Source organism: Hippopotamus amphibius, chromosome 14 (genome assembly GCF_030028045.1).
Source record: "Hippopotamus amphibius kiboko isolate mHipAmp2 chromosome 14, mHipAmp2.hap2, whole genome shotgun sequence".
NCBI classification, from domain to species: Eukaryota; Metazoa; Chordata; class Mammalia; order Artiodactyla; family Hippopotamidae; genus Hippopotamus; species Hippopotamus amphibius.
Genome location: NC_080199.1, coordinates 76,570,215 through 76,584,882, shown reverse-complemented (window position 1 = coordinate 76,584,882; position 14,668 = coordinate 76,570,215). Strand labels below are relative to the sequence as shown.

At 41.0% G+C, this 14,668-nt stretch overlaps 1 protein-coding gene across 1 annotated transcript in view; it reads right to left on the bottom strand.

Moving 5' to 3' along the window:
• The window catches only part of LOC130835729 (phospholipid-transporting ATPase IB-like), a 160,875-nt gene that overhangs the window by 95,869 nt on the left and 50,338 nt on the right, over positions 1 to 14,668 (bottom strand). Inside the window, 8 exon segments of the mRNA XM_057707520.1 lie at positions 3,028 to 3,097; positions 6,419 to 6,468; positions 7,674 to 7,756; positions 8,332 to 8,437; positions 9,423 to 9,517; positions 9,840 to 9,859; positions 10,264 to 10,358; positions 12,672 to 12,758. Of these exon segments, the coding sequence (XP_057563503.1) occupies positions 3,028 to 3,097; positions 6,419 to 6,468; positions 7,674 to 7,756; positions 8,332 to 8,437; positions 9,423 to 9,517; positions 9,840 to 9,859; positions 10,264 to 10,358; positions 12,672 to 12,758 (606 nt within the window).

The window sequence follows — 14,668 nt, the reverse complement described above, 5'->3', positions numbered from 1 at the left end:
GAATCCAACTATACATAAAAAGGATCATACGTCATGACAGGGTTTACCCCAGGGGTACACCATTGGTTTGGCATTCAAAATCAATGTAATTTACCATACTAAACAGGCTAAAAGTGAAAAATCACATTAGTATGTCATCAATGCAGTAAAACTATTTGACAAAATTTAACATCCATTACTGATTAAAACAAAAACAAAAAAACCTCAGCCACCTAGGAGTGAGAGGGAATTTCCTCAATATGTTAATGAGCATCTACAGAAAGAGCACAGCTGATACTGTCCTCAGTGGTGAGGCATTACACGCCCTGGCCCTAAGATCAGGAAGAAGACAACAATATCTGCTCTCCCCACTTCTATTCAACATTGTATGGGAGGTTCTAATTCGCGCAAAAATATAAGAAAAAGAAATAAAAGGCCTCTATATTGGGCAAGAAGATTTAAATTGTCTTCATTCACAGACAACATGATCATTCATACAGAAAACCTGACTAAACCTATCAAAGTGCCACTGAAATAACTGCTTTTATAAAGGTTGCGGGACACAAGATCAAAAATACAAAAAAAGCCAATCATATTTCTATACACTAACAACAAATGATTAGAAATTGACATTTTAAAAAATCATTCATAATAGCATCAAAACATGCAACACCTAGGAATATATCTGACAAAATATATGAAGGATCTATACACTGAAAAACTATAAAACATTGTTGAGAGAAAAGAAAAAGACAAATAAATGGAGAGATATAACATATTTATGCATAAGAGAACTCAATATTGTTCAGAATGTCAATTGTTTCCCAACTGATTTAGAAATTCAGTGCAGTCCCAATTTAAAAATAAATCCTCATGGGCTTTATTAAAGAAGTTGACAAACTGATTTTAAAACTCATGTGGGAATGCAAAGATCTCAGAACATCAAAAACAACTTTGGAAAAGGATGACAAAGTTGGAGAACTAATGTAGCTGACTTTAAGATTTATTATAAAGTGACTCAACTAAGACAGGGTGTTATTGGCATAAAGATATTCAAGTAGAACAATGAAAGAAAACAGCAAGTCCAGAAACAGGCCCACATACAAATGACAAAAGTGCAAAGGCAATTCAGTGGAAAAAGAATAAACATTTTAACAAGTGGTGCTGAAAAATTAGATATTCAGATGTAAAAAAATGAACTTCTAGTCATGTCTCATACCACAAGCAAAAATTACTGAAGACTGCCCAGAAGGAAGTGTAAAACCTAAAACCATAACAGGAGGAGAAAATATCAGATAAAACCTTTGTGACCTTGAATTATGTAAAGATTTCTTAGATATGACACTAAAAGCATGACCCATAAAGGAACAAATTAATAAACTGAACTTGATCAAATTGCTAATTTCTGATCTTCAAAAGACACTCTTAAGGAAATGAAAAGATAAGCCACACACTGGGTTATAATATTTGCAAGTAATGTATCTGATAAAGAACTTGTATGAAAAATAAATGAAGAACCCTCAAAACTCAATAAGAAAAAAGCTGTTTTTAAAAAAAGCTGAATAGGGCTTCCTGGTGGCACAGTGGTTATGAATCCACCTGCCAATGCAGGGGACACAGGTTTGAGCCCTGGTCCGGGAAGATCCCACATGCAGCAGAGCAACTAAGCCTGTGCGCCACAACTACTGAGCCCACGCACTGCAACTACTGAAGCCCGTGAACCTAGAGCCCGTGCTCAGCAACAAGAGAAGCCACCACAATAAGAAGCAATGCAATGAAGAGTAGCCCCCGCTCTCCACAACTAGACAAAGCCAGCACGCAGCAACAAAGACCCAATGCAGCCAATATATACATAAATTTATTTTTTTTAAAAAGGCTGAATATTTAAACAGACATTTTAACAAGGAAAATAAGTGGATGGTGTGTAGAGAAGAGTTGAGGTGGCAGATCAGAGACTGCTCTCCTTGGAAAGACCTACTTACAAAATTGACCCTTGGCTGGCACCTAGGAATCTGGCTGGTCAACAGTTCTTTGAGCTGATACAAAATTTCCGTGTGATCCCCATGGGATTCCTCCAGACACTGCCCATGTCTTCTTCCTTTGTCAGCGGGCTATATATCCTTATTACATTACTGTAATAAATCACAGCCACAGCCATGACTAGGTGCTGAATCCCATGAATCCTTTTAGAGATTCACTAAAACCGTCACCGTGGTCTTGGGAACCCCCATCACAGATGCCAAATAAATACACGAAAAGATGTTTGCTATCATCAGTCAGCAGGAAAATGTAAATTACATTCACAGTCAGGTACACACCTATTAGAATGGCAAAATTAAAAAGACTAACCAGGCAAAGTGCTGGTGACAACTGCTGGCAGGAATATAACTACAATTTGGTGATTTCTTAAGAAGTTGAAACATGCCTACCACATGATCCAGTAATTTTACTCCTAGATACTTACCAAAGAGAGATAAGACCATAGGTCTGTACAAAGAGTTGCAAATAAATGTTCATAGCAGCATTATCTGTAGTAGCCAAAACTGCCACTCATTGGTTCCCAAAAAAACAACTGAGTGACAGCAAGTTTTCACTGACATCAAAGTTTAATCAAAGTCTGGTGTGAGCCACCACAAATTTCATTCAACTGGCTTGGCTGTCTTGAGATGGACTTTTCAATCTCGGGTAATGCTGTCAACCAGCAGTGATAGCAGCACATACAAAGTAACAACATTTTAAAACACTGTGGGAGCTGTGGGGTTTTTTTGAGCATCAGCCACCTGCTCTCCTTGCGTGGCCCTGCAATAACCCTTCCTCTGCTCAGTGAATAAAGAAATAATGAATAAGTAACAAAAGTAAAAATAAAAGTAAAACTAAAAAATAAAATAAATGTTTAAAAAATAAAACAAAATAAATTTAAAAAACAAAAAGTAGAATAATTAAAAATTAAATAAATCATAAATAAAATAAAATACTGTAAACGTTGTCAACTGTTAAGTTGTTGTAACAGAGAGAGAAGGAGTTACATGAACGACTCCCAGTACTTACAGCCCCTTTGCAGTAGAGCTGGATCTGTCCTGTAGGAGTTCGGACAATTACAGACATCCTCTTTCTGTTACTAAAACAATATTGGAAGTGTTATTAGTTTCTCTTCTCCTCAGCACATGGCGCTAACACCCACACAAAAACTCAAAGTCAAAAGAACTCTACTGGTGCCCGCAGCCGCCCACGGCTGAAGAGGCCAGCACGCTGCTTGCCAGCCTCCTCCTTTCTCTCTAACCACTTCCTTTAACTGAAACTTAGTTATAAACCTCCACCTTCTCCTGCTACTATTCTTTTCTTCCATGGGAATATACTGACACAAATATGTATAACAGATTATGATGCATTATATTAATATAATTGCATATATTATATATATGACATTTCATATTAATATGTACTATTACAATATAGTACATGACACATATATAAAAAGCAGCCCTGGGTCTGTGCATTACTCAGTCCTCACACCATCTTTTTCAACTAGCCCTTCCTGTCCCCATTTTGCTGCACGGAGATGTTAACTCCCTCCTCACCCACTCGTAACCTCCTGCCATCTTTCCGCTACCAGCCCAAATCCCACCTCCTCACCAAGGCTCCTGGGCCCCTCGGGGTAAACCTGCACCACCAGCGGCACCTGGTCGCCATCAGATCCTACTCTTCAGTATTCTTTATTGCCCTCATCACGACTGGGAAGTACCTTTTCTGTTTACCAGAGCAGGGGGCCCACAGACCGGTGGGTGTCACGGGCACCCTAGTCCTAGAACAGCGTTCTGGAAAAATACTTGTAGCCGTACAGACTGCAATCCACCCCATGGAGATGAAAAAACACTTTTTTTTTTTTTACATTCCTTAACTTTTCTTTCATTTCTAAATGCACAGACTGGTTGACTAAACCAAGGACTGTGGGACCAGGTAGACCTGGATTTCAGCCCTGATTCTGCCATTTCTTTGCTTCGCGGCATTGGGAAGGTCGTTTAAATGGAGTTCCAGCTACAGGTCTTTCAAGCGCAGCGACCACCATGGGCCCCAGAGGACTGCTTGGTGTGTCCAGCAGACCAGCTGGGCTCTTGGTCATTAGTTCCTCCACATTTTCAAGTTCTTCCAACAAGAAGAGTTTTATTTTTCCTCAAGAATAAGACTGATCAAGAGAAGGATGTTCAAGCTTGGAAGAGAAGTAAGAAATTCATAGAAATGATTACTGAAGGAGAGGAGGAAAACCTCCTTCAGGAAGAAGAAAACCCTGTTGAAATCCAAACACTTAAGCCTCAGAGAAGTGTTCCAATTAAAATAATAGTAATACTACTAAGCACTCATGCCAAGTGCTGTATCAGTTTTTACTATGTGCCGGGCATTGTGATTTAATCCCTACAACAGTCCTGTGAGGAGGACACCACTGCCGGCCCCATTTTATAGATGAAGAAACTGTGGCACAGAGAGGTTAGGTGACCAGGAAGGTCACGGGCTAGTAACAGAACCACAACTATGACCACAAGCGATCCTCTTCCCTCCTCCATCTCCCCAACTTTGTTCACCCTCTCACCCTCCTCTCCACGTGCACCCAGGCTTGTGACCTCTCTTCTCCCCCTTCTTCCTTCTCTGGCCCTCAGGCTCCAGCCAATATAGCCACCAAGGAGCAAAATGAGCCACCATGTGGCAACTCTGCCAGGCCCCCAAGCAGAGCGTGTCAGCAAGAAAATGCGTCTCCCACCTCCCGCGGAGCCCTGCGGCCATGCCTACTGCAGACACAGTCTTCATCTGTCCCCACCTCACTCTCAACAGTCTCAGTCGGAGCCCCCGCCCTCCAAGGATGGTCCCAGCGAGCAATCCTACGTCGGAACGCTTGAGCTAGAAGGGATTCCCAATAGGGACAAAGGGTTAGCAACTGTTCTAACTACTTAGAAAGCTGTTAGAACACGACTCAAAGCAAGTGAGTCATTTAAGTGTTACCTCACTAGGAGCCCACGTGGTAATGACAGGGAACGACTGCTCTAGTGGTAGCAGTAGTCGAATATTAAGAAAGGAGACAGCTAGAATGAATATTGAGATGTATTTTCTTCTAATAAAGTTTTTAAAAAATCTTTCCTAAGACTTCCCTGGCAGTCCACTTGTTAGGACTGCATGCTTCCAGTGCAAGGGGCACAGGTTCAATCCCTAGTTGGGGAACTAAGATCTCGCATGCCACATGGCATGGCAGAAAAAAAAAAATCTCTCCTAGAGAGGGGGTAACTACAACTTTTCTGAGGTTTAAAGCTCTTTTTTTTTAATCATTGGGAAACAAGGCTTTAAAAATACAATTTAGAAAAATCATCTGGCTTTTGGAAGAACAAATGATTTACTTATTCATTTCCTTTTCTAATTTTTCAAATTTCACATTAGAAATGGTCAGATGGTCCAAGAGATATGAATTCATGAGTCTGGAGGACAGTCCAATGGAAATAAAATCATCACCGAAATCCTGACAACATGCTTTGGGGAATGAGGCCACAGAGGCTGGGGTGTAAGAGGAAAGAAGGATGCACATTGTTTGGCTTGGGAAAGAACTAATTCACAGTATTTTTAAAGAAACAGTTTTTGGTTTATTTGTGAAAATAATATTTAATATCCATTTGTTAAAAAAGAGACAACAGGCCCAAAATGGAGTGACGTGCTCAGCTCACACCCACAAACTGGGACTCAAGGCCTGACCTATTTCCAGCTTCCTCCTTTCCCGGGGAAATGACCTAAACCAGCCAGTGTGGAATCACCTGGTCAGCACTAGTTAGGTCATCTGAGTGCCAGACCCCAGGGGTCCCCCAAAGGAAGATTACCTTGTCCCAAATAATCTGCTTTTTGCTGGTAACTTCCCTGGCCCACTGCTTTTTGCTGGTAACTTCCCTGGCCCACTGCTTTTTGCCTATACAAGTCTTCCACTTTGCACAGCTCCTCAGAGCTCCATTCTACCTGCTCGATGGGATGCTGCCCAACTGATGAGTGACTAATAAAGCCAATAAGGTCTTTAAATTTTACTCACTTGAATTCTGCTTTTTAAAGCAAATTCCATTCATCAAATATTTATCGAGCACTTACTGGATACCAGCCCCCGCAGGAGGTGACTCCTGACCTCCTGCAACTTACAGTCTAGTTGGTGACACAGTTGTTGAGTTATCACCCAGATTTAAAATTGCAGCTCTGACTGTGACAAGTGCTAGAAAGGAGAGGTCAAGAACCTACACCAACTACAAAAGGGAGTTTTTACTGGAGAAGTGAGAACTGAGCTGAGAATAAAGGGTGGGTAGAAGCTAACTAGTATTTCAGGACTCTGTATTAAGGTTTTGATTTACATTGCCAAACCTCAGTTGAATAGTCACAGAAAGAGCCCTGGGAAATATACAAACAGAATGAAAAGACAGCTTACCTAGAAAATTCCAGGACATTAAGAACTTCAAATGTGAATTCTTCTCCCATCTACAGGAAGATAAGACAACATATTCTTGCATGAGGGGAAAAGGTATTCCTCTCGCAAAGTAACTCACTCTCCCAATCACAAACAGGTTTTATCCTCCAAATACGTATCTTTTTCAAGTCTTCCTGCAAGTCTGATGAGATAATGGTGCCCTCCTCTGGTAAGAATATTGTTTGCAACCTGGGCAATATTAACAAAAGTGCTTCTAATAGTGACGATTTGAGACTGAAACACCTCTCTCTTTAATCTAAAATCAGCATAATTAGAAAATTTGTATAAACACTCTCATGTTGCAAAGTTACATGGAGTCAAGGAGAAAATCAGCAGAGGGAAATAAGAGAGCAAATAAATCTTTTAATAAAACTGCACGGATCAAACAAAATCCTTAATGCTTAAATAATTTGAAGAGGTAAACATGAAAAGAGGTGACATGCTATAAAATATATCAATAAAACATGCACTCTTTTCTAAATGTTTCCAGCTACAGCCTCTTGACTTCCTGTAACCATCATCAATTTATCTCTGAACCTACCAGCTCTCAGCTTCACCAGTGCAGAAGTTCAAATGTGATGTATGATATATGTACATCTATGTGATATAAAGATGAAATAATCAGTCCAGTCTAGCAAAGACTCAACGTCTAGTAAGCACCCCTAACCATTGCATCATTACTAGAAAAAAAAAAAAACACAGTGCATTGGCCACCATGCTTACATTGCTTCAACCTTTTTCCCATAATATCAAAGGTTTGTGGTAAGTGGCCATCAAGACAGAGCGAGCAAATGTATATATAACAAAATGAATAAACCAACGTATTGATAATCACAGAACTTCACCAAAAAATAGTTGGAAACATTTTGGTTCTTCATAAGAAAAAAATCAGTGTATTTCTTAAGTCCGATGATTCTAACTCTTTGGAATAGCTCACCTTATTGAGCACCTTCTGTGCAGCAAGCACTAATATCATTACTTTACATATATTAACTCATTTAATGTTGGCAAGGACCCCGTTGCATGCATGATGAGAAAACTGGGGCAAGCACAGAGAAGTTAAGGAGCGTGCCCAGAAGAAAGGTGGGGGAGGTGTGGGGCCAGGTGGGAATCCTGGGCACTGGACTCCCAGCTGCTACTGTGAACCACTGTACACATCTCTGGATGAGCAGGCACACCGACCGCCGAAAAGTACAACGTATCAAATACGACTCACAGCTTCTATGGTGACAGAACTCGGCGTTCTTGTAGTGAAAACAAAGCCAAGTTTCTTTGCTCCTTTCACTAGAGCTGCTTCGTCTGTCAATAAAAGGTCTGTATTAATGGAGGTTGAGCAAATGCATTAACCCTAAATTTAATACAGATTTCTCTAGCACTAAAATACCATGTCATTCTCTAAAACTTGGTTTTTTTATCCAAATGCACTTCTCTGCGCTTCTAGGTAGCAGAGAGTGTTCACGGAAGAGGAATCTGGTTAACAGAGCCTCTGTCAGTGGGACTAACTCTCCCGCCTGGAAGTGAAATACTTTCTTCCTGCTCCTTGTGGTCCTGCTTGCTCTCCACGCCATTAGTAGCACCTCCATCAAATGTCACAGGGCTTTAACCCGACCCCTGCCTGGCTACTCACTGTAACATGCTACTGAGCCCTGCGCCAAGAGCCGCCCCTGCCAGGCTTCTTAGGCACTTTCGGGGTGTGCGGGGGGTGGGAGCCCCAGAGCTGCAGCGCGGCTCAGCGCTGCGCTGTACACAACTGCCCCTGACTGGTACGAAGTTCAGGGAAGGAGAAAGGCCGGCGCGATCGGGGCACCAGCAACGGCATCGCGTGCTCTGCGGGCCCGTCACCTGCCAGGTCTCTATGTGCACACGGCACCTACCTGGGGAGGAGGCCTGGTAGCTTATATTATTTCCGTCTGTCTCTGGAACAACAGTGTGGCACACACACAGCAGAGTAAGAAATTTCTTTATACAGTCTTTCGTGGGCTGTAAGAAAGGGACAGGGCTAGTGAGTCTCTTTCAACATCCCCCCCCCACACACACACACGCACAAGCGTCACATATAATCTACAATTAGTACCAACTCAGGTTTTGCTTTAGTTCCATACAGAGTCAGGTGCCAACTAAAAACCACACCTGCATTCGAAATGTGTTTGTGTGGTGGGTACTGGGTCAAGGAGAGCGCAGGGGCTGGGGAGCCTGCAGGGAACAGGAGAACTCTGCTCTCCTGGAGCTTCTGTTCTCCTCGGGAGACAGGTTCTGTTAAAGCTGGAGGAAACAAGTAGGGGCTGTGACAGAGAAGACAGGGGCCTACTTTAGGTAGGTGATCAGGACAAAAAAATAGTGAAATTAAGTTAAGCCCTAAATGGAAAGGTTAGCTGTGGGTGTTAGTCCACGGGCGGTGGCCCACACCAGACGAAGGCTGTAGCACTCTCCCAGGCCCCAAAGTCAGGACAGAGGTTCATGGTTAGTGGAGCTTCAGGACAAGTGTGACTCCAGCATCTTGAGCCTGGGGCTCAATGACACAGAATGAGGCTGGAGAGACAGCAGACCACAGTAGTGAGTTTGGATCTTATCTTAAGTGTATGCCAGTCCTCAGGAGGGTCTCAAGCAAAAGAAGAACATGTCCAGGTTTAGGTTTTAGAAAGATCACTTTTACTTTTAAGAAGATCAAGATTTCAAATCAGGTAGATCAATATCTTAACATAAATAAGTGAAGATATTGGTAGCATGCAACAGAACCAAACAGTTTAAAAGCAGATGGAGACAGGATTTCATAGATTGCTACACAGCTGAACATTCTTGTGTAATGTCTGAATTCACCCACACTGAAGTTCAGGGCTCAGTTCATAATTCTGGTGTAAAATCCTTTGCTTGCTATATTAACACCAAAAACTTTAGGAAACCATATGCATGTTTCAACATTCTCCAGCATTGCCCTGTTAACTTGGAGGGGAACAAGCAAACTCACGTGGTCATTGTCAAAGTTCTGCAATAATGTTGGATCACTGAATTCACAGGACTCTGGGATAGAACACGGTGACTGACTGAAGAAGGAGAGAGAAGATTCATTTTAATGACAAGATCCTGGTGGTACCAGTCAGTAACCAAACAGATCTAAACCAAACACAGAGCCATCTTCTGTTTTCACTAAGTCACACCTAGAACTAGGAGATATTTAGAGCTGTCAAATTACACATCCTCCCAGGCCTCCAGCCGCAAAGGACATTAGAAAATGCCTAAACGTGTGTGGAAAACTGCATAGTTACACAGAGTTTGAGGCAGAGTAAATTGCCACCAAAGCAGTACATTGAAGTCTAGCTTCTGGGTTCTTTGAATATCACATGGGAAAGATTTATACAGGGGAGCTTCCCGAGAACGGCCACTGGGGGTCTGGACAACGGAGGGCTGTGTTAGTTTGCATCAGTGCTCCAGTACTGTTGAAAAGTCCGTTGCAAGGAAAAGGGAACATAGGCAAAGGAGGAAACACCGTTCCCTAGTTACCTTAAGTTCTCTGCACCACCATCTCTTCTGTCTGACTGATTTCTAATGGAAAATGAAGGAGGAAATATGATGGTTACAAGGCTATAAATATAAAACTCTTTAGGAATTCTAATCATGTATAAAGGCAGATATAAACCACATTTTTAAAAAACTACAAGTTTTCATATTAAATTGCAGTCTCATTCAGGTAAAGCTATAGTATTAGAAGTTCAGATAAGTAGCCTTTATTACTCTCAAACTTAATTTTGTTAAGAAAAAAATGAGAATTTCCAACAGAGTATGAAAATAAAAACACCCATAAATAAAACACTTACCCATAAATTATACCAGCAATGGTACACTTCTTAAATGTCATCATATTGCAAGTGAGGGTTCCTGTTTTATCAGAGAATAAGTATTTCACCTACACAAAGAAGAAATACATTTTAAATTTAACTAAAAAAAGAAAAATCAACATAAACAACAAATTAAACAAATTAAAATGTATTTTTTAAATTTTTTTTTTAGAGAACTTTATTTTTTGGCTGTATTGGGTCTTCATTGTTGTGCATGGGCTTTCTCTAGTTGTGGCGAGCAGGGGCTACTCTTCATTGCAGTGCTTGGGCTTCTATTGCAGTGGCTTCTCTTGCTGTGGAGCACAGGCTCTAGGCACACGGGCTTCAGTAGTTGTGGCTCTCGGGCCCTAGAGCACAGGATCAGTAGTTGTGGCACACAGGCTTAGTTGCTTCGCGGCAGGTGGGATCTTCCCAAACCAGGGATCAAACCCGTGTCCCCTTCATTGGCAGGTGGATTCTTAACCACTGCGCCACCAGGGAAGTCCCTTAAAATATACTTAGAGAGCAAAGATAAGATGGCATTCTTTCTCTTTAAATCCTCAAATTACGTGAATTTTGAGAAAACAAGAAGTTCAGTCTATAAGGATTCTATCGTTAATATTTGCTTCTTTCAGAGCCATACTCTTCTCTTCGCTTTACACTGGAGGTGAAATTCTATGGTAGTACGTAAAGTAAACTTCAAGTCATCAAACCTAAGAAATTCAGAAGTCCACATTCATTTCCCTGCCACAAGAAATCTTATTAAAAGTACCCAGAAGGCATTAAGCAGATAGATGATGATATACTGATAAATATGTGTATCTCAGATGAAAAAGAAAACTAAAAGCCATTTTAATCATGGTCACAAGTATAATGCTTGTTTTAAAGAGCAATGGAAATTCTGTAGGTGATCATTACTGTCCAACAAAAGCCATGTGGAGTTAAACAGTTTTAAGATCTCTGCATTATTGGAAAAGAAGAGATGGATACCATCTATTTGTTGAAGTCACCAAAAATGATAATAAAAGGCAGAAGTTTTCATGTATGCTCTCAAAAACATTTGTTTTTATTTTCAGAAACACAACTGATTCAATACTAAGTTGAATAAAAGTAATGAGAGTAGTCATCCTAGATCTTAGAGGAAAAACTCTCATTTTTTCACTATTATTTTAACTGTGAGCTTGTCATATACACCATTTATTATGTTGAAATACATTCCCTCTATAGTCACTTTGTTGAGATTTTTATCACACACGGATGTTGAATTTTCTCAGATGCTTTTTCTGCATTGAGATGATGACATGGTTTTCTCCTTCATTTTGTTACTGTGGTGTCACACTGGCTGATCTGTGGGTGTTGAACCAGCCTTTCATCCCATGATTCCTAAATCATCATGATGTATGATCCTCAAGGTATTGTTGAATCCAATCTGCCAATATTTTGTTGAGGATTTTTGCATCCAAGTTTTTCAGGGATATTGGCGTAATTTTATTTTCTTGTAGTCTGTTTGTCTCTGCTGGTACATGGTGAAACAAGGATTCACACTCAGGAAGTTTAACTCCAAAATTCTGCCTTTTACCATAATTTATATGTGGCCTCCAATTAAGTGAAAAATGGAAAATTATAATCTAGAAAAAAATGTATTGAGAATAAAAAGTAGATAGAAACAAGTAACAATTACAAGTCTTTCTCCTTTTAGGTACTATCCAACTGTGGGAGTTGCTGCCTTTTTTTTTTTTTTTTTTTTTTCAGCTTTATCGTAGTATAAGTGACAATTGTGGAAGTTTATAAAATTGAATCTATACTTGTAAAGATGCCAATGTCATTGAAAAGGTAACCAACATCTATCTGTTGGTAACCTGGCATCATTCCTGCCTCTTTCTATTGTATGGCAGGGTCTAGAGGCCCAAGGCTACATTTCTCCCAATCTCTAGTCGGCAGGTGAGAACTAGAAGCTCTACTGCTTCCCTTCTGGCGGCTGCGGCACGTGCATGGGTTTGGCAGGTGGGAAATTCCACAACAGCCTCTGGATGCTTTCCTCTGGGTCAGCTGCCTTGGGGAAGCAGAAGCACGGCCACCCCCCAGGCTCCAGGGTCCCTATGTCTCCCTGAAAGCTGACTGAAACCCTGGGAGCTCCCGGCAGCTTTTCCCACCTGTCCCTCCAGCCCCTGCACTCATCCATAGGCACAGAATAACAGACCTGTATTAGGTCTGTTTGGCTTGCAACCCATGATGCAGTATTATCAATATTTTGAACAAATTGTATTTCTGAAGCTCTGCATGGGTGTCATGTTACCTGTAACCCGTGGCTAAACTTGGCATTTCAACTCTGCACACGCTCTCCCTACATCCACCGTGTGTGAAGCTCCCATCACACTGCCCAGCCCTGGAGGGGCCCTCACCTGCCCAAGCTCTTCATTAAGATTGGATGTTCGGGCCATGGCGTAGATGTTCTTGCCATTATTTCCCTTAAAATGCATATCTTCATCCTGAAGGAAACAAAATAGCCAAGCCACACAGTCAGAACTGGGCTCAAAATCTCTTCCAGAAGGCTATACTGCCACTGATCTTCCAATGTGTTTGACGTTTAGAAAGAACTCACAGTGGAGTGTCTAGAATACTTGGTTTGGGACCCATGTGTGCTAGTTTCTCGCATAGGTTGGCTGTCGATTCAGGAGAAGCAAGGCCATGTAGAAACAAATGTCGAGGTTATCTGGAAGGCGTGGCTTTCAAATCCTGACTCTGCCTCAGACACGCTGTGTGGCCTTGAGTGTGCCTCAGCTACCACACCTATCAAATGGGAGCAGTAACAGGGGCCTCGAAGCACTACTCAGAGAACTACTGCAAAAATCAAATGAGAGTACAAGTATTGGAAAGCACTTTGTTTAATTTTGTGGTTGCTACAATATTACACCCCTTGACATGATGGTAGTTCACGGACATATTGGGAGGATGATGTTAAGGTGACATCCAGTAAGAACTTTATTTCAAAGAAAAATATTATAGAAAACAACTAAAAGTTGCAACCCCACATTCAAATTGGAAAATTCATTCAGTCACAACTTATGAAGTATTAATATTAACTTCAGTCAACACATGGCTGTCACCTAAGAAATCTTTTTCTTAATTTGAAGGAATTCTGGAATGGCTTTGTTTCTGTCATTCTTGCCAAGCTCTATAAATCTATTGTAAGTCTACTGGACTCTCCTCCTTTGTGAGTATCTTAAATTTCAACGGTTGACTATTTCTCTACACTTGCTACTAAGTAACTATCTCTTTTTTTTTTTTTTTTTGGGGGGGGTACATCAGGTTCAATCACCTGTTTTTATACACATATCCCCGTATTCCCTCCCTTCCTTGACTCCTCCCCCTCGAGTCCCCACCACCCTCCCTGCCCCAGTCCTCTAAGGCATCTTCCATCCTCGAGTTGGACTCCCTTTGTTATACAACAACTTCCCACTGACTATTTTACAGTTGGTAGTATATATATGTCTGTGCTACTCTCAAGCTTCATCTCAGCTTCCCCTTCACCCCCCGCCCCCTCCCATACCTCGAGTTCTCCAGTCCATTCTCTGTATCTGCATCCTTGTTCTTGTCACTGAGTTCATCAGTACCATTTTTAGATTCCGTATATGTGAGTTAGCATACAATATTTGTCCTTCTCTTTCTGACTTACTTCACTATGTATGACAGATTGTAGTTCTATCCACCTCATTACATATAGCTCCATCTCATCCCTTTTTATAGCTGAGTAATATTCCATTGTATATATATGCCACATCTTCTGTATCCATTCATTTGTTGATGGGCATTTAGGTTGCTTCCATGTCCTAGCTATTGTAAATAGTGCTGCAATAAACATGATGGTACATGTTTCTTTTGGGATTATGGTTTTCTTTGGATATATGCCCAGGAGTGGGATTACTGGATCATATGGTAGTTCTATTTGTAGTTTTTTAAGGAACCTCCAAATTGTTTTCCATAGTGGCTGTACCAACTTACAGTCCCACCAACAGTGCAGGAGAGTTCCCTTTTCTCCACACCCTCTCCAACATTTGTGGTTTCCAGACTTTGTGATGATGGCCATTCTGATTGGGTGAGGTGATACCTCATTGTGGCTTTGACTTGCATTTCTCTGATGATTAGTGATGTTGAGCATCTTTTCATGTGTTTGTTGGCCATCTGTATGTCTTCTTTGGAGAAATGTCTATTTAGGTCTTCTGCCCATTTGTGGATTGAGTTATTTGCTTTTTTGGTGTTAAGCTTCGTGAGCTGCTTGTATATTTTGGAGATTAATCCTTTGTCCGTTGTTTCATAGGCAATTATTTTTTCCCATAAGTCACTATCTCTTAAATATTTCTTATCGGCTAGAAAAAAATATATGGAAAAAAAAAGGTGC